At 37.0% G+C, this 21001-nt stretch overlaps 2 protein-coding genes across 2 annotated transcripts in view; both read left to right on the top strand.

The window, feature by feature from the left end:
- The window catches only part of LOC144658924 (uncharacterized), a 122296-nt gene that overhangs the window by 72563 nt on the left and 28732 nt on the right, over positions 1-21001 (top strand). The gene's annotated exons all lie outside the window — the stretch shown is intronic.
- LOC144636739 (IQ domain-containing protein H-like) lies at positions 4333-20102 on the top strand. The gene is made up of 21 exons (XM_078495933.1): positions 4333-4373; positions 4617-4667; positions 5031-5112; positions 8053-8178; positions 8627-8704; positions 9064-9138; positions 10139-10192; positions 10792-10855; positions 11166-11194; positions 11775-11870; positions 12370-12432; positions 13127-13216; positions 13450-13493; positions 14058-14135; positions 14227-14278; positions 18142-18252; positions 18645-18711; positions 19021-19127; positions 19229-19295; positions 19699-19782; positions 19870-20102. The coding sequence occupies exons 1-21, from the start codon at positions 4333-4335 to the stop codon at positions 20100-20102; spliced, it is 1692 nt and encodes a 563-aa protein (XP_078352059.1).

Here is a 21001-nt window from a genome sequence, read left to right as displayed (position 1 = left end):
CTCAAGGCTGCTGCCTAACGGGCGCCCGGTCGCCAGAGGCGCCTAAGTTACGAGCGCGGGCGACTAAATTTTTGTTCAAGGAGCCCGCATGGGCGCCTAAACATTGATCTTCCACTCCCATCTTTTGACTTCAATTTCCTTGTAACCTTGTTTCATTGGCATAAAAAATCCCATTAAAAACAACAACTGCTTCATTTTAAAACGGAAACGCTGAAATTGTTTACATTTGGCGTATTAAGTACGTAACGTGTCTTTGCAAAATTCAGCAACTTCGAAACCATTTGTTTTCAAGTGTTTAGGACTGGGCCTAACTTCCAAATATGGAATGTGTTATGTTCTGGATTATACGGTGTACGATGAGTATCATGCGTTAAAATCTTGAAAAGTTACATGAAATCTTGAAAAAATACATAAAATCTTGAAAAGTTACATGAAATCTTGAAAAAATAAATAAAATCTTGAAAAGTGACATGAAATCTTGAAAAACAAAAATCTTGAAAAACGAGAGAAATCTTGAAAAAAGTGAAAAATCTTGAAAAACACGAAAAAATCTTGAAAACAGTGACAAATCTTGAAAAACGCGAAAAATCTTGAAAAACGCGAAAAAAAACTTGAAAAACGCGAAAAATCTTGAAAAACGGTAAAAAATCTTGAAAAACACGAAAAATCTTGAAAAACGCGAAAAAAAACTTGAAAAACGCGAAAAATCTTGAAAAACGGTAAAAAATCTTGAAAAACACGAAAAATCTTGAAAAACGCGAAAAAAATCTTGAAAACGCGAAAAAGCTTGAAGATTAATAAAGGTCAAATGAGATATTGATCTCACGTGACACGACGTGCTTGTGTGTTTAATACATGTCTGTTAGGCCAAGCACTACTCCTTTTGAGCTGTTTCGGTAAAAGTATTGGTTGAGATTTGCGTTTTGGAACTCAACTAGCTGCCTCCATTTTTTTTATTCGTTTTGTCTCGTTACTTGCATCCAACAAATAAATTCTATTACAGTTTGATTACTGCATTTGAAGCCTCCAGGACGCGGTAACGATGATCTCTTCTGGCAATTTTTTTATTCTTAAACAAGACTCGAGTTTCGGTTCTTCAGTGGAACTCATCAGTTGCTCCTAAAGTCTCGTCGAATTATTTGAAATCATTCGATTTGCCGTTTTTGTACAAATCTCAACACCCAAGCTAAGGGGAGCTTGAAAAACTGAAATAACTCACAATGCTTTGAGACTGCATTACCCTTGAAAGGACTCGGATCTTAGATCTTCGCATCCATTGAAAAGAAACAATCCTGCGAGCCGACCGCACGCTTATCATAAATAAAATCATTGTTCGAGATAGCCTGCAGAACAGGCGGTTTTTGTTTTTCATTCGCGCTTCGCGCTCGCCCTCGCGTGACCCGCTAATTAAAAACCTAGCACTTCGCGCCTCGACCCGCAAAATAAACCGCCTGTTCTGCAGGCTATGTTCGAGAGGTCCACTGATCCGATACACGTGACAGTGAGACAACAATATTCTTTTAAAGGACTGATAAACGACTTTTAACTAAACATGCCACAGAACAAGCAAACATTATGGCATTAATATTTTTACTGAAACAGCTCTAGAGATCTAGAGAACGTAAAATCCTTAATTAAACAGACTGAAGGTTAACTTTAAGCGGCCAACGGGAGTCGTGTTTGGCCTAACAGACATGTATTCAACAAGCACGTCGTGTCACGTGAGATCAATATCTCATTTGACCTTTTCATGATAATTTTCAAGTTTATATCAAGATTTTCCCGTGATTTTCAAGATTGTTTGGCGTTTTTCAAGTTTTCTCGCGTTTTCAAGATTTTTCGCGTTTTTCAAGATTTTTTCGCGTTTTTCAAGATTTTTTTTTGCGTTTTCAAGATTTTTTCGCGTTTTTCAAGATTTTTCGTGTTTTTCAAGATTTTTTTGCGTTTTTCAAGATTTTTCACTTTGTTTTCAAGGTTTTTTCGTGTTTTTCAAGATTTCATGTCACTTTTCAAGATTTTGTGTATTTTTTCAAGATTTCATGTAACTTTTCAAGATTTTATGTATTTTTCCAAGATTTTAACGCATGATACTCATCGTACACCGTAGGATTACGTTTCATTTGCTTCGTTGACGTTTCGGAGAATTTTCGAAGTGAATCTGAAGAAATATTTACGGATACAAAAGTGAAATCAATCTGTTTGCTACTGCAGTCATGGATCAGGTCTGAAATAATTTTAATCTGCAAAAGCTTGATACAAAAACCTTTCCGACAGGCTTAAACTTACGTAAAACAACGTGCCAAATATCGTGATGTGTACACAAACTTCCGTGGCGCGTTTAACATGTAATTCAGCTTAATCTATAAAGCATTGAACGCTTAACTTTAGTAGGACGTAAAATGTATGCCTCTTTCTTTTCATGTGACATTTCATATCTGCTGCCGATTTTTTGTGGACTTAGGTTGACAGGTTGTTAATTTCAGCGAACTGTTTCATGTTTTCACGTTTATAAGCAGTCCTGAGCATTCTCGGGCATTGATCCGTGACTAGCAAATTTTTGTGCTAGAAACCTCAGTCCTTTTGCCTGCTCAGATATTCAGTTTGATTAAAATATATTGCTTTTGTTACTACATTTATTTTATAAACAACTTATTTGATAAGATTAGTAATTTGAAGTGTTTTCACAACTTAATTTTTCTGTTCTATTTTTGTCAACTGGTTATCATGTAACAAAGATACCGTATTTTCTCGATTAAACGCCGGGCCCCGAATAAACGCCGGGTCTCCAAGTTGTATTTGAAAATAAACCCCTTAAACAATTAATAAAGGTTTAATATGCTTTAAAAATAACGTCTAATTAATATATAACTGTCAAAAATAATGAATAAAAATCATTACCTTTTTCTAAACCTAGGAAAAATAGACCTGCTTAATTATTGCTTCTTTTTTAACCTTGATTACTAAGATATTAATTGAACTAGATTTTTCTGTTTCATGTACATTGATTTTCTAAGTGAAAAACGTATGAAAGTACATGAAATGCATTCATTCTGGCACTGGCTTAACAAATGAATTAACCCTTCACGCTCTCAACTAAATGCATATCAGTTTTCATTGTTGGTTTATTTCTCCCAGCCCAGCTAGTGATTTAACTCACAGGGGGGAAAGATATTGCTGATATTGATGACTTATCCAACTTCTTACCTCTGGGTCTCTGAGGTTGCTGCAGAGTAAAAAAAAAGTTTTATGGGGAGGGTACCCTTACCCTTTCATGAACCATTTCTGCAACGTCTTTCCCAGGATCTCATGAACGAGGTTGCCATTTTTGGGGTACTCATGATGCGAAAGTGACCCTTAACCTTTTAGAAACCATATACCCCCTAATGAAGATGGCACCCCTTTCACATACCAACAGAAGAAATACTACATCTTTTTTCTTATTTTTCACTTAATTAAAAACCAGTTTCCCTCCCCCCCCCCTTTTGTATACTCCAACTCGTAAAATCCCTATCCTATTACATACCTACAGCCTGAAAAAGGTATCCCTGCTGGGCGAAGCCTCCCAGTATAGTTCACTATAGGGAGTACCCCCTAGGGGACATTCGGGTACATGTATATTATAGCAATAATGTTGGGGGAAGGTTGACCCCCTGGGCCCCTCTCCAAGACCACATTGTTGACCACATATTTGCCTGAGTAACCCCCACCCCAGATTTGTCTTCGGCAACTTTTAAGCTGGGCTCCTAACATAATGGCTCGGGCTCCTAAATATTGATGTTAGGAGCCCGAAGGGCTCCTTAAAAATTTCCTTAGGCAGCAGTCTTGGGTCACCGAATTCGTTTTTGAGATACGATATCTGAAAGAAGGCACTTATTTGGATAAATCTGACTTTGTCACTCAATATGACCTCGGCAGCTTCTGGCAACAAAATATTTTAAATGAATTGATACAGGGCAAATTCCTTCGCTCAAATTTATTTTAGTGGGTCTATTCCACTCTTAAAGTCCTTTAGAGTAAACCTTGTCTTTAACAACTGGATTTGCAGTCATTTAAAACGGCAAAATGCTGCAAAATGTTACTGATTTGTTTGTGCGCCGGAAGAGAAAATGAAAAAATAATCAACTTTTTATTTAACATTCAAATTTGGCTCATTTTTGCAATCGATAGAGATCTATCCCAAAAGGTTATATATCCCGAAAAAAGGGGGTCACCGACTGTTTAAGAGAGGAAACTGCAAGCGAAGTTAACGCAACGGCTAGCCACCCTATATGTGTAACTTGGAAAGTTTTCTCAGTGTGCGCGCTCATTCATGACGTGTCATGACATTGCGACATGAATTACGTGCGCAGTAAGGATGCGCATAAACAAAGAGGGTGAAAATTATGTCCTTAAATTAGACACCGTTTTAACTTTAGAGTGCACAGGCCAGAAAATTAAAAACAGGCTCGGCTTGTTAATGAGCCAGTAGTTAGTTTTCTCTGAGCTCATGTACAAGTACATGTATGTATATCAATCCCTGGCTGCACATAAGAGCCAAAGATTGCTTTGGTAATACCTTTGACATGTTCCTGCCAATTATCTTAATGTACAGTGTATATACCTTCTTATCTTACCAGAGATCAAAGCATAGTGGCATTGAAGAAAAGTGCAGTTGCACAAAAAGCCAGGTCAGCCTATACAATTATTATTGTACATGTAATAGTACATGTTTATGTAGTGGGTTAAGTTTATATTTGGTTTAAAATTTTTCAAACCAGTTTGATTTTTATTCATTGTCTCATATTCACTATCATAATCTGAAATAAAGGGAAATAAAAGTAAACCAGAAGACACTTCCCTTTCAGTAATTTATGTGCATAAGTCATTCATTTATTAATAAGAAAAGCTCAAAGGGTTGTAGCTTAACTGTGACAGAGGGTCTAACATTACAAATCATCCAATTCAACAAGAGGAAGTGGACATTCTGCATTTTTAGTAGTAGACCCTGGATTGTATATATACCAATAATATTGATTTCTTTATAAAAATAGTTTCAAGAGTCTCTTAGAGCCACTGGCAGTTGCAAGGGAAGGAAATAAGCCAGGACCAAATGCACCTGCTCCAGGACAACAGGTACATATACACATGCCGCATACATGTACATGTTTATAAATTGTTAAGTGCACTCCTTATTTGTTGTTAAACCTATTATAGTATGACTTGCTTGTTTAGAGGAGCTCCCATGTAGGTCATGCAACTTTTACAATACAAGAAGAATTAAAATAAATTACACTGTAAATGCATGGCTGCCCAAAATAACCGCCATAGGCTAATGAGTTTGGGCAACCATCTTTAGTGAACATTTAATACAATAATTTCCTAAAATGGGTCAGGTACTTAGGACTTAGATAACAAAATACAGCAACACACAGACATACTGACAAAAAAACTAAGTTTTCTTAAATAACTTAATAAGCTGGAAAATAGAGTACAGTATAATTATGGACAGATTAACTAACAGAAATAAACGGCATGCAGTGCATGCAGAAGCGATGACGTTTCACAAAGGGTCTTACATAATTGAGGGCGTGATGAGACTGTTATCCAATTGCGGTGTACATTTTTTAAACCTTAGAAGCAATGTTGGTGATTGTCTAAATAGCATAGTTAGGATATGATGGAATTTTAAATAAATACAGAATTAACAGTAGTTATAAATTCACAGGCCAAGGATGCAAAGTTAATAATACATTTTCTTCGTAGATTTGCTCAATTGAACAACAGTAGATTGCGTTATATTGTAGTCTGTGACTTCCGATAAACGACATACGATACGCGGGAGCTAGCTTTTTTAAGCTGCGAGAAAGGTCAAATGGTCTCTTACCCACCGCAGCCCTTATTATTATAAGAGTTAGAAATTTCTGTCTACTTATTCTAGTAGATCCCATCATATGTAATTAGTCTCTTTCGTTTATACATTGTAGTGTTCCATTCCAACTGCACGGGAGTATTTTGCTTTTGTGTTCTACGCGACGATTTCTTGTTATCAAGTTAAACTTGATTTCTGTTCGACCGAAACAGACAAAAAGATCGGGTCGGTCGTGCGATGACAATAAGCGATTTCCTGACGTCATCGCTTAAAAAGGAGTGGAAGAGTACAAAGCACAGGAATGATGCAATGACTGTATATTCAGGGGCGGATCCAGGAATACCTGAAAGGGGGGGTTGTACACCTTTAATAGGTTACGACGTTATGGGCATGAATGGCGAGTGCCGCAGGCGCGATCTTGTAGTGGGGTCGGCGGGCATGCCGCCCAGGGGGAAATTTTTTTCCAATTTTACACTCTGAAACGTCATTTCCAGCATTCCCGAGACTCGAAAAGCGTTCGCGAAAGTATGATGTAAAATCTGGAGGTTACCTTATTTTTCAACCAGAAAACCAAAATAAATAACGCATGATTAAAAGGGGCAGCAGTAACAACGATAGTTATTTGTTGTTTTTCTATTTGCCTCGTTAATCGAACAATGTAGCCTGAAAAAATCTTCTTGGATGAGCTTTTACAAAGCCCTCGCATATATATCTCGTCTACCTCGAGTCTCTCAGAGAAATGCATTGCAATAACAGCGAGATCTGAGAAGCGCTATTAAACTACAGTTTCATGAGCGAAAAGGGCCGCTCAGCTTCCGCACTAGTGATTGGTAGGGTGCATGTAATGAGGAGAAGATGATGGATGTTTGGAGAAGCATTCTCATCACAGGCACCAAGTGCTAGAAGAAGATTTCTTGGAAGTTCCTTCTTTGCTGACTGCCACTTAGCTTGCCATCTTTGCAAACTAAAGAAACATTTACTCACCACTCTGTTTTCAAGATGGTGCCACAATAGACGCACTTTGTTAAAAATTTGCTCGGGAACCAACGCTTAAGTGGCAGTTTCTCTTAAAGCGGTCCATCGCATTTCGGGTTCGGAAAAAAGTTTTCCCTCAAACTTTGCCCAGTGAACTATCTTAGGTTGTAAGTAAATGCAACGACTTTAGTTTTTGGAAATACGTTAAAATATATTTTTTAGAGCTCTCAACAGTGAAGGCTGCAAATGGCCTAATTTTGAGCTTGGCCGGAACGAGAAATTTCATAAGTTGACGAGCTTGCCGCTCAAAAACAACCAAACGCACCAAATTATTATCATTATTCCTAAGTAAAGTGGTCCTTCAAAGGTTGGAAACGCATGTTAATTTTGATACATTTTGATTTACGGTACATTATTATGCAAATGAGCTTACTTACTCGCATAAGCACGAAATGTTCGAAGTCGCTGTGGCAAAGGAAGATAAAAAGTGCAAGGTATTTTTATATTTCTATGCTTCCTAACATCTGTTTAGTAGGATTCAGTTGGAATTTAGAATGGTCTGGTCTGGACTCGTGAAATAAAGGCCGGCGAACTGACACCATACTTTTGCATGTTTACAAAAAGCGATCTAACGGTTGCTGATATTTAAATTTTCACGGAACCGTAAATCAAAATGTATCAAAATTAACATGCGTTTCCAACCTTTGAAGGACCACTTAACTTAGGAATAATAATAATAATTTGGTGCGTTTGGCTGTTTTTGAGCGGCGAGCTCGTCAACTTATGAAATTACTCGTTCTGGCCAAGCTCAAAATTAGGCCTTTTGCAGCCTTCACTGTTGAGAGCTCTAAAAATTATATTTTAACGTATTTCCAAAAACTAAAGTCGTTGCATTTACTTACAACCTAAGATAGTTCACTGGGCAAAGTTTGAGGGAAAACTTTTTTCCGACCCGAAATGCGATGGACCGCTTTAAGAGAAACTGCCACTTAATTCTAGTTGTTGGTCTTATTGAACAGTCGCGAAATGTACCTTATCGTTTCTTAACTTGACAATCAGTCAATTAATGGAAGTGAAACAAATACGTATGAAACAATTTTATGAAGAGTCAAACAAATAAAAAAATGCTGCTCAAAGGGGGGGGGGGGTTTGCAACCCCCTCAACCCCTCCCCTGGATCCGCCTATGATATTTATAACTTATTTCTTTTACTGTAATTTGTTTTTGTAGGCCAGAGATCTTAGAAATTTAAAGATTCTTAGTAACCCAGCCCATCCAACAGCAAGAAACATTTTAAATGAAAGATATGGTGTTGCCCTTCCACACATTGTGGACAAGCACGAGCAACCTGCACAGGTCTGTAAGTTTAACTGAGTTCAACCTTGAACATCTCGTGCTCATCGGTTTTCTGCCCTTTTTCTGATCTTTTTTGTGAGTTGCAGTGCACACCAGTCTGGATAACAGAGACATACTGAAGATACAGTACAATAGTTGGATGTAGATGTATCTATTTTTATAAGCTGCTCTTCTAATGTCTTAATGTACATTGTATATGTATTTATAAGACTTAATTAATATTGTCCTTGGGGTGGTCATGTACATGTACAGTCTAAGAGTCTGATTAATAGAGCTCTGAACTATGTACCACACTCACAAACATTTGTGCTGTACTTGTGCTGACCTTGTTCTGCTTGAAATCATTGAATAAAGAAGTTTGTTAAATACCTAACATTTTTGGTATCTTATGCCTGTAAAGATCTTTTTTGTTATTAATATTATGTGGCTTTTATATTTTTTATTTCAGGTTCCTGGTAAGGTCATCATGGGTTCAACTGTTGATCCACTAAGCACTCTACCCAGGGCTAATAAAGTGGACCCTTCAGTAAGTCATTTATTTAATGAAAGTTCATTGACACTAATAATTTTAAGGGGGTCTTTCTTGACTTCCAATTTATTTTATCAGTATAAAGTTCAGAAAATTCTTGGTCAGAATGCCACATCTGCATTTAATTATAGCTCTTATTTTCCAGACCTACACATGCATGTCTTCACATCATGTACATTTTGTTTACCCACATGGGTTGGGAGGGGGATGCCCACTACTGTTTGTGCTCCATTTCTTACAGTTTTAATAGTGTACACCCATTCACTAAGTGCTCTGCTACTTTATGTGTAGATTTGTTTTTATAGTACATGTGTATGTGTAAAAATTGCTAACATTGAATGTGCTCTTGGTTTTAGCGTACTCCTCCTCCAATCACAGAAGAAGATGCTCAGAAAGGAATTTTGAGCTTAATAGAGCGTGGACTCATACCAGTAAGAATTGTGTGATTTTATACTTACATCCTTGAGATGATATCTAAGAAAAACTTATACTGTCAGCATTATTGCTCTCCAGCCCCTGACAAACATACATGTATTAAACAAAATGATTATATAAACTTGTCGCTGAAACAGTATGAGAGTAAAATAAATTAATAAAATTTTTAATTTTTTTTTAGAAGTTATCCTGTGTACAGCCGCCACAGCTTCTCAAGAAAAATTGGAGGAGTTTCACTCAAGGCATAATTATGTGTTTACTGAACAGTTGATGATAATTATGGCCATGTGATTTTTTTTTTAGAAATGTGTGGGAAATGTTCTGATTGCAATTGGTTGATCGATCATTTGCAGTTTAATTAAGTGTTATGTTTGCATATGTTATCTGACTGCCTTGCATTTTATCAGCCATGCAGACAAATGATTATCTCAAGATTTGGCTGCAGCAATTACAATGAAATTTAGCACACTTTTTTGTTTAAAAATTTCCAATTTAAAGGAAAATTTAACAAAAGTAAACAGAATTATAGTCAGTGACAAATTCCTGTGTTGTCTGTGTATCACAAGCTGCGTAGCTTTTCTACTTTAAAGAAAAAAAAAATGATTGAATTTTTAGTGAATTGAGTCTGAATTGACCTAGCCGCACATCCACAACTAAATTACCAACACATTGCTAACTAAGGTGGCCTACCCTTAAAGCCTGATGGTTTCTTGGAGGCCTCCTCGCCTTATCAAAATTATTGCTGAGTAATATTTCAATCTTAAAGTGACTAATAAGTGATGATGATAATCAAATGCTGTAAATTGGTAGAGCTGGTTTTAATGCACAGTAATTTATGTTAGGAACAGGAATTATCAACTCAAACACACAGATGCCCCTCCTCCAATAATTTTTTTCTTGAGGAGCTGGAGCGAGTGACTGTACACAGGCTGTCAGAATAATGCTAGTTTTCTGTATTAACTTTGAACATTTACCCTGACTGAATTCCTCTTACAGCCAGCAGCAGAGCTTACACTTAAACCGTCACCAGTTAAACATCACCAGGCTCCTGTAAGTAAAGTATATTCTGCTATCTCACTATGAGCATGTAATGACAATTAATGGGTACATTTTATGTACATTGTGCTTAAGTCTAAGTCATTGATTAGCTATGCCATTCTTGATTTGCAGGCATGTACTCATTTCTGAGCATATTCCAGCAAAATTAACAGCACCCAAGTTTTGTTTGAATTTATGTTCTTGGAAAAATTTAAGTCTTTGAGCACTACTTTTCAGATCAGATGTTGGTGTTTATTTCTGACATGCAAATTCATACCTGCAGCATTTATAAATTATTATTAAACTGTTGTCAATATACATGTACATTGAAAAGGTATCAGCAAAACGTCAGAAATTTGGATAAAATTTCAACTGTGTTTTGAAAGGGTGGTCGCGAATCACTTTTTTCCCCAAAACTGGTGTTGCTCAGAGCTAGAGGCAGACAAATTTATGTAGCCTGAATTAGACAACAGTTTGACAGTAAGTTTCTGTTGAAAGGTCATAAAAAGTCATGGATGGGTATATTTCCTCAAGCTTTCTCTTTAGCCATCAAAATGTCTGTCCTTAGCAGCACAGTGTTTTAATAGATTTTCATTTGTTGCTGAATTTAGCTCCATGAGGCTGAACAACAGTTCTCAAAACACACTGCTGCTCCTCCAAACAACGTTGTGGGTGGTAAGTCATTTTTATTGCATACAGTACACTGTTACTTTATAAAAATGGTTAAAAAATTAATGTTTTGCCAACTGGAAACGTAAATCATCTACACTGTGTTATTGTTTCAATTAAACTGATCAGTGTTTTTAGCCTTTCACTGCTATAGAAACTGCATATAATTTAAATCTTGTATTAATGGGTAACTGCAGCATTTTTTGCTGATTATGTACCAGATGTGTCAGTAAACAAAGTAAATTAAACTTCAAAATAATTATTTATAAATTACATAATTATTTTTATGAACTAAAGGTTTCACTTTTCTTTTTAGTTGGTGGCTACAATCTATCAGTTGTTAAGGTTTGTTTGCATGAGTTGTTGTCTCTCTATGTGTCTGCTTTTAAGTTAAGGAATGTTGACTGCGCCTACACTGTACATCAGTGAGATGTTTATATGAAAAAAGGTTAATGGCATATATACATTATAGATCCAATCCTTTACAAGTGCATCTGTTAGTTTTAAAAGTAGTGACCCTCCACAAAAAAATGTGTCTTTGTTGTTAGCAAACCTGAATGCAGCCACCCTCCAAAAGTAACAACACTCCTAAGGATGGAAATGATGATTGAGAATAACATATTGATACAACAAGCTGTATAATGAATGATCATTATACAGCCTGTTCTGGTGTAGCAAAAAAAAGTTTTACTCTTTTCTGATGTAGTGTGAATTAGTCATCTGTCATTAGTCTGATTGCTTTTGCAAAGCAGTTTTCACTTTTATTAGATGGACTGACCCACGTGAGCTACCCAAAATTATCAACTCCTCACAAGTTGCAACCCTCCAAAAGTATTGATAGCAAAGGGCTGCTAACTGTGAAAGTAATAAGGGTCATTATTTCAGAACTTGACAGTAATTAAATAGTGGGTGATTTCCTTGGCAGATGGATCCATCGGGAGTGCAGGCTGCTCAACAAACTTCACTTGCAGAAAAGAAAAGAAGAATCAAATCTCCAACTCAACAAGGCGCTCCTATCAAGGTACACATCAAAACTCCTTAATCAGATCTCTGTAAAAGATAATTATTAGAGAAAAGGGTCAGCCTGTCTTCCCTTTTCCTAAAAATGAAAGTTTTTTACTCCAGTTTTCGTGTAAAAGAAAAATTAAGCTGTTTATATTGTAAAGAATGATGTTGCATGTGCAGCATTGATAGTTACCAGGCTTCAAATCCTTAGTTTACTGTATTGTGAATGAATGCCATACAAAACACACAAATTATCTGAATAATGTTACACAACTTTAAGTGAACTTCTCAGTGCTTACGTTATTGCATTTGATTCCCAATTCAAGCAGGTTTGAGATCAGTGCCGAGACTGATGAGTTCCTGTTTCTAAATATTTTTTGTCAAGTACATAGTCAAACCCGGTTTTCCCCATCATCCAGTTATGGTTTTAAGCTTTCGGAATCATTCTGTGTTGTTTAAACAGACATTGTAAAGGTTTAAGATTAAACTTGTCACGTCACATCTTTCACATGTAGGGCTGGACTCAGAACTCTAAGATGAAACCACTGCCAGTGAAAGCTATAGAAGGACCACACACAGTAAGATAATTATCATCCACCTTATAGCTTTCCTATGCATTATACCAAAAACAGAGTGTAAAGCAAAAAGGTGTTCGTTGCAGTAGAATTTGCAAGTAAAGCAATTGCAAAGAAGCCTCACAATCATTCAGTTTCTACATTTTAATACTAAGCAATGTTACTGTCCTGTAGGATTCCTAATACTCTAACCCTGCAGGAAATGTTTTACCCGGCACATGTAAATGACTAAATAAATAATTGATGATCGATGAATAATAATGATCTATAAATTATACTTACAGGTTTATAAGAGATGGAATATGTGTAGACCAAACTGTAGTGCCTTGTTAGCGACATAGCATCTTACATTTTATAGAAATACCGCAGGCTTATGTTTGCATCCGTGACATTGAATTAACTGAAAACACAGTAATGAGACACAGATAGAAGATAAGTAGACCAAGTTAGGTTGTTATGATTGGAATAAATTATATTGCCCATATTGCGGTTTGTCAAGGAAAAAATTTTGCATCAGGGGTTTTAAAGCCTTATAATATTAATTAAAAGAGCTAGCTTTTGAATGTTAATAGTATTTTTAAATTTGAAAACCTTCTCCGTTTAGTGAAGTTTATGGTTACTACATAAATTTCTAAATGCACTGTTTAAATAATACGGGCAGTACCAATTTAAAAGTTCCCTTTCTCATGTTTGCCAGATCCCTGTTCCAGCTTCTACTCCAGCAAATGAACTGAAAAGTGTGCACAAGTTTGTTATTCAGAATGGCAAGACAAGAGTAACGTCTCAGGTACTGTGAAGTTATGGCTATCTCTCACACCCAACAATTGACTGACCTTCAATAATTTCCTTCCTTTCCAAGCGACACATGGCCAGCAGGCCACATGCAACCAAGCTACTTACTTCACTTGTGCAGCATAATGATTATTCAGAATGTATGACTATGGAGGGCCTTACTTTGTAGTTCATATAAAAAGAAATCATGTCACGATTAAGAACTATTTTGTTTGCTTATTTTCATAGGATTACCTGGATTTTAAACAGCACTACTGTCTGTCCTGGGGAAGGTAAGTGCCCTATTTCCTAGGATAACCCAACATAACTTAATTTCTGAGATTGCAAAGAGTAGTCAGAGTTTTCAGTTGTTATTGTAGGATTAACTGCTTTTATCCCGTTATTTAGCAAACACTATGATGGTCGGCTCAGGTGGTCGTTGAAGACCACTGTGACTGCCTTGGTCAAACTTTGTCAGCTAGGAATTACATAATTATCTACCTTCGTTAATTTTGATTACAGTAACTACATTGTAACATGTTCCACAGGCGAGAATAAGTCTTTTTTCAGTCTGTATCCCATCCCGGCAATTGACTGAGGCTGTACTTTTCACCAAAGAGTCTAAATAACATGACAGATCTTCAGTTGCCATAATATAGTCTCATGGTATCTAGCAGCTTTTGGAGTTCTTATGGAATCGACAAATGAGTCTTTCTCCTCAAGTTTCCTTTAAGCTGCACTCACTTGTGTGATTTAGTCAACTTTTTCGAAAGCGTTGTAGTTCTTAAGTCTAGTTTTCACATTTCCTTGTGCAGCACTTGGTTGTAAAATCTTACCACTTTATTATTATCTTGTAGTATATTGACGTTAATCCTAAAACTGGAAGAACTTCTCACCAACTACTGTGTTCCGATTGCTTTTATAGACGGTGATAGGTAAGGAAGAGTTGTTAGAAATTGAACAGCTGCAGTGTTTATAGCCTGTAAGGTTAATGTGCTAATTTGTGGCAATTTTTTTTTTTTTCAGACTCGCTGATCTAGCATTAGTGTTTGAACTAGAACAAGAACCAACACTTGAGGTTTGTACATCGTATAAGAATTGGTAGCCTTGCTTTAGTCTTTTTTAGTCTAGTCTTTAATCTTACTCTTAGTCCTTGCTTTAGTCTTTTTTGTTGCCCCCGCAGGGTTTTGGCCCAGAGGCCAAAACCCGAGGAGGCATCATTGTAATCCGCGCGAATATAGAGTATATATATAGTATATACTGGGAAAAATCTCGATTTGATCAATTTTTGCCCGCAAAAAGTCTCGGGAGTTGTAAAATGCTGACAAGCTGAAAGCCCGCAAGTAAGTATCGGGAGTTGTAAAATGCCGACATACGGTGATTGGTCAATGATGACGCAAGTAAACGATGATTGGGTAATGATGACAGCCCAAGCATGAGCACGTGCACGGATGACAACAAGTAAACAAACGACGCTTGTAAACGTTGATTGCAGTTGGGCAGAATTTTGAAAAAGATAATTTGAGGTTTTATTTGAGGCCTATTCATTTCACAATGTCTAAAAGCCGAAAGCAACGCAATTGTTGAAAAGACTTCGCGATAATTAACTAAGTAACTCGCAGAGAAGTAAGAAAATCCACATTTTTAGGCGGTGACGCCTATATGCCAGGGCACGATGGAGGATTGTTCGTTCTTTGTACGTTGTGAGGGTTACTTAATTATCAAACCTAAGAGAACTGGGAACTAGAAGCATTGTTTACTTTTCGTTCCGCCATGTTTGATTTTCATATGTGAATCGTCTTTCGCAGCTGAGAGCATCGGCAAAACACGTTTGATTTCTGGCAGTTAGATGGAGATTTCGGTCAGGAAAGACCGATGTACGTCGGATAAATTTGAGCTCACTTACGGTACTTGAGTTTGTAATGCGCGATAACTGACTCGAGTTTGAATTTGAGAAGTGGAGAAGGCCGTTTAGAAGTGTCGTAACTTTTGAGACTGTTTCAGAGGGCGCCAACCGCTAGCAGTTTCTTGATCAGATTGCATTTGAAAAGGTGAGCTATCTGAAGCCTTTGTTTGACTGAGCGTGCATTTTTATCGATAATATCAAGCTTATTTATTTGCTTCCTTCCAACGCGACTCGCCATCTTGAGTTGTGGCGAGTAACAATTTTCTGTTACAACTTCTGCTATAGCATCAGCTGTCGAACAGAGGTTTCAGGCCTGAAGTGAGTGTTTTACTTTATCAGGTAGCGGATAAATCTGAGTTCGCACGAGTCATGCAGTACATCAGTCCTGAAGTGTTCGTAATTATTGTACACGATCGACCATAAGTTTAGTTTCGTAACTTTTAATTCCGTAGAAGCCTGTACTAAAAGGTCAACCGATAGCAGTTCTTTGCAAAAGATTGAAAAGATGGACTTTTTGACTATCTAAGCTGAAGTCCTTGTTTTACTTGAATACGCACTGATAATATTTATTGCACTGAAGTGCCGTTGATTTGATTCAGACTCTGTGACCCTTACACACGAAAATGTCACGCAGTCTTTTGATATGTATCGCCTGTGTGTCGCCTCGCTAATGGTATGGAAATTAATGCTAGGCCATTCTGTTTGACGAAGGTCATTACTTTTACTTATTGCATCACATTGTATGCATGTAATGTATTGCAAAATTGTTTTGTAATTTAAGCAAAATGAAAAAAAATGAAATGCAAAAAAGTTGCAATTTTATTGCTCTCCATGTTAAGACCCTTCAATCGGAAGTCATCACTGGCTCACCACTGTATCAACTTTACTTCCTGGACTCCACTTGTACTGTAACAATATTTTGGACTTTTTGGACATAGCTTGCATTACGGATTGTACAGTCAGTGTAGGCAACTATCATCCGCATTTAAACAAGAGTAAATCGTGGAGTAAATCAAGATATTGTATCAGCCTTGCTTCCTGGACTTCACTTGTACTGTGTGTGTTACCTCCAAAATTAAATAATAAGATTCTGACGCTGCATTTAAACAAGAGTAAATCAAGATACATTATTTTAAGATATTTTTTCCTGCCAAAGTTGTGGCAGCTTCCTGGCTCTCTAGTACTGTTGCATACTATGTTGCATGCCACTGTATCAAATCAGGATAAAAGACATTCATTTAGAATTGAACAAGTTAAAATGTCAATTAATATTTTATGATTAAAGCAGCTCAATATTTGCCTTTTATTTATTAACATTGGTTAGAAACTATCCTTACCTTGGAATGCACAACTTAATAAAAAATACCACCTGAAAGCAACTTATTAGAAATTAACTATATTTACTTGACAAACCCCTTTTCCTCTTTTATAGCAAATGAATCAGTCTCTAAACTGTCAACTTAAATCACACTTCAATCGACAATAATCAATTTTGGTGTTAAATTGCTTGGATATCTTTTGGGCTCACATTTTCACTCACAACAATAGACCTTTAATCTTTGTATGTAAATTGCCTATTACAAATCACATGATGTTTCCTAGAGAATTTCCTTTTATCTATCTGAAGATCGTGAATTTGTTTAAATTTGAAAGAAGAAATTTTCAAGGGTAACATCACATAGTCTGAAATGGGACAACAAACAAACAAAGCTCAAAAGGTCTATTCTTCCTCTGAGTGGGATTGATTCAAACATACTGACTTGCTATACTGGAACGTCATCGCCTTAGTATGCATTGCATACCGGTTATTTACATCTGAGTGGCCGAAGAAGAAATATGTCTAGGAACACGTACGAACATATCAAGCCATATCTTCAAATTTGTCTGCGATTTACGATAAGCAAGCCTTAGTCCAAAACCGCGATTTACCAAGCGCAAACTACTTGAACGGAGAAAAGCCTTGATCAGTCTATCTCCGGACGAGATTTACAAGAAACTTAAAAAAAAAGATCTCGAGATAATTGTGTAAGACTCGCGGCAGGCGAAACCGGAAACCAGAAGCGAGCGACTTTGAGAAAGTCAAGCGTTTTCATTGTCAAAGGTGAGAAATTCTTTCGGTATCCTTTCCTTTTTAAAAAGTTGATCGTTGTCATGAAGCGTGATTTACGATAAGAAAGCCTTTGTCCAACTGACCGTGATTTACCAGGCACAAACTACTTGAATGGAGAAAACTTATGCGGCATCAAGAAAAGAAATTCAAAAGAGATCTCGAGATGCATTGTGATTATTTAAAACTCGCGGCAGGCGTGTTAGATTCGAGCCCGCAAAGCGGCCCATTCAAAGCGACGAAGTCGCGAAAACGAGCCACGCAAATCGCGATAGGTCGACCGTGTTAAATTAATAAAGACGACGGACTTTTTCTTAAGTCTAGCTTGAGTCTAGCTGAGATCTCCCACCACAGCAAAACATGACAAAATGATGTCAAGATTCTGTTGCGTTCTTGTAATTAAATGATTTACCGTATCATAATTAATAATCATCCAAAATAGAAAATTAATTTCTAATAAAATGTCTGAATTGTAGAAAAGGATGAACAGCAGAGAAAAACCGATAAACATCGTCGAAACTTCCGCGGCAACTTAGTGTCAGCTATTTCTAGTATAATACTGTAGGTAGAGCGTTGAGGCCGGTACACACAAGCAGACAAGTTCCTGCAACTATTCCCTCGTGTAAACTCTTCAAAGGGATATGGTGCAGGGACTAGTCCTGGGAATTGTTCCTTTTTGTGTGCCGACCTTTAAATTGTTGAAAATGTGGTTAGTGATTCCATCTAAGAATGCAGAGGTCTATGAAAAAAACTTATTTCCAAGCACTGTCAAGTAGAAAACCAGTGAAGAACCAGTGATTATGAAAAGCGCCGCAGCATTTGTCTCAGACTTAACGTACATGTAACTACTGGAAGGACAAACGCACTCTCCAAAACAATACGTACAGAGGGGAAAATAGTGCTGTGAAATCCACTTTTGTCTCTGCAGCATTTCTTGACCTGTATTCTGAATGCAGATGATGTAGAGAAAATTATTAAAACTCCTGGAAGAAGATACCTTGGTCCAAAGGGCACAGAAATGGCAGCTATCAAAATACAGGTAGCTGGTAGTTTTCTTAATGATGCCACTCAGTTGTTTACAATTGTACTATTTGTTAATGTTGGGAAAAGTAAAAATCTTATGATAACACAGTAACACTAGAAGAGTGCAGTTACATTTATAGGTTTATAGCCTGGTCAACTAGAATTAATAAGCATGTTAAAAACGGCCGCATGAACATACAGTAATGGTACATGTGATAGGACATAAGCAGGAATTCTTTCGGTGAGCTAATGGTCTAGGAGTACGTATTTAAGTAAGAGCTCAGGCCATTTTGTGTGCAGTGCACCACATGATTCAACAAATAGAGAATATTAGTGTTAAAAGCAAGAACTAAAACATGTTGTTGTAAAGATGCATCCTCTAATGCTTTACTAATATGTTATTTTCAGTCCACGTGGCGGAGATATAAGGACCGCACAGCTTACCTGCTATACCGGAAACGGAAATGGGCTGCAGGTTAGAAACGTCATGTACACTTGGGTTACCGAGATTTCCATGCTTTACCGAATTCTTTATATTTGTTTTGCGTATGTTGAGCTTGCAATGTAACCAGGTAGAGGAGAGATGAGCTGTGTGATCATCGTCACCTGTATCCTGTTATAAGTTACTAAATTCTCCTGACCTTTTTATAACTTATTTATGTAGACAGCTAGTGAGAATGAAGAACCTGGTCATCTTAGGAAACGTTTCGCAAAGCTCTTGGTTTGGTTGTCTGTGAGTTAAGTTAGTGGAATTTAACCATCATTCCATATCGTCTGTTTGTAGGAGTCATTGCGATATCTTGGATTATGAGTTGTAAAATATCCATGGTTCGAAAACAGCTTAAAGAGACAAGAAAAATACAACTGAAACGATTTAAAATGCGAGCAAAGGTGAGTTGCCTTCTGTGGTACTTGTGTGTAGACTGTTTGTATAGTAGCTAACTTTGTGCTAATGTTTTCTCTATATTCCTTTTATTTTTGTCTGTTTGTAGGAGTTTAAAGAATCCTGGCCTCGTATAAAGAACTCCAGGAGAGTAATCATTCATATACCGTCTTTAGGTCAGTATTTTTGCCATAAGGTAACACTTACCTTGGCCACGGAGCATGGCACTGTGCTGTCGGATTCAAGTGGATCAAAATCAGATAAAAAAATACCGGGCGGGGCCTGTGTTACTGTCGCTCAGACTTAAAACGTCTTTATTGAAATGCATGGAACAGTCGTTAAGGCGATCAATGAATGAAATATTGCGCTCGATTTGAATCAACGTAATTGAATGGTTAGAGCTGTTATTATTTCACCAGGCTTAAATTTTTTGCAGCTAAGGAAAGATCGCTAAAACTGAAACCCATAGACGTTACGTAATCAAATTTTCAAATTTTCTGATTTTCCTAATCTAATCTCCATTTTAGATTAATAAGCAGTCAATATTAATTTGGTGATAATGTCTGTGGTTTCGTGTAGGATATGCGCAGCACATCAGAGATGAATTAAGTGAAATAAAAATTCTCCAAAATCTTCAGATGGCAAGATTGTGCGACATAGCTGGTAAGAACATGTTACTTCCTTTGCACATCTTTGCATGTACAACGCCAACAATTTTATTCATGAAATTTCTGACTTGTTTACTTGTAGATCCCAAAGTTGATGTTATTTATATTAGTCCTGTGGAGCTGAATGACGAAGTGTACCAGTATTACTCTAAACTTCTTGGAATGAAAGCCAGGAGGAGTGAATCTGACGCCAAGGAAACTGGCGACGAGGAAGAAGATGATATTGAAAACCGCTACAAAATCATCGTACCTGAGGCTGTTGACAGATTTCCAGTAAGTCAGAGGCGCTATACTGTATATTTCGATACATATTAATACAGTGTATTAATCTTTGTTGTTTTCGTCTTTTTTACAATCTTGGAACGAGAGAGTTTTTGATGGCAGAATTGATTCTAAGAGTACTAAAAGACTTTTGGCCGTCTCTTACACACGTCACATGAACAATTTGTGTTGATATGGAGACCAATTTTCAATAACGTACTACAGTCGACTCCCGATAACTCGAACCTTCAAGGGAAATTAAAAATGGTTCGAGTTATCGGGAGTTCGAGTTATTGAGAGTTGAAAACAAATGACAAGAAATAAGGAAAAAAAGGTGTTTGCTGATTTTCTATTCCTACAATGTATACCAGTGTACATTTTAAACAAATTTAATTAGAGTAGAGAGAAGCCAAAAGAAAAAGGAACAATATATTTCTAAATCTCTGTATAGACCAGAACGTAACGTAACGTAAAACAAAGCAAATCAGCTGCGAACGTTGCAGGTTTCAATTAATTCGTCCTGTCGATAATCCTTTAAAGTTTTCTAAGGTTGGATTTGAAAGAAACGGTATCAACCTGCACCAACAAACTAAACGTTTGTAGCACATCAATGGCGTGGCACATTTCGTGTTTTGAGGGGCGTTTCGGGGACGGCTCTAACTCTTGTTCGTTTTTATTTCAAAAATTTTGGACTACAGTGTACTGTTTGTTTTGACCTGTCACAAATTGGCAGACATGGTTCGAGTTATCGAGGGTAAAATTATATAGAAAATGACCTGAAGGGAAACGAAGATTGGTTCGAGTTAGCGGGAGTTTCGAGTTATCGAGGGTTCGAGTTACCGAGGGTAAAATTACAGTAAATGTATGACAGAAATCCAGGGGAAATCGATTTTGGTTCGAGTTAGCGCGAGGTTCGAGTTATAGAGGGTTCGAGTTATCGGGAGTCGACTGTA

The sequence above is a fragment of the Oculina patagonica genome, chromosome 1 (genome assembly GCF_052425735.1).
Source record: "Oculina patagonica isolate OP01 chromosome 1, crgOcupat, whole genome shotgun sequence".
Lineage (NCBI taxonomy): Eukaryota > Metazoa > Cnidaria > Anthozoa > Scleractinia > Oculinidae > Oculina > Oculina patagonica.
The sequence above is the reverse complement of the archived record's forward strand: the minus strand, read 5'-3'. Positions and strand labels throughout refer to the sequence as shown.

Bases quoted from the DNA above. Each gene is read 5' to 3' on its own strand.
- LOC144636739 (XM_078495933.1), top strand. From the start codon at position 4,333: ATGAATTACGTGCGCAGTAAGGATGCGCATAAACAAAGAGG. The intron at 4,374-4,616 runs GTGAAAATTATG...TTATCTTACCAG, and splicing joins GATGCGCATAAACAAAGAGG to AGATCAAAGCATAGTGGCAT. The intron at 5,113-8,052 runs GTACATATACAC...TTGTTTTTGTAG, and splicing joins CACCTGCTCCAGGACAACAG to GCCAGAGATCTTAGAAATTT.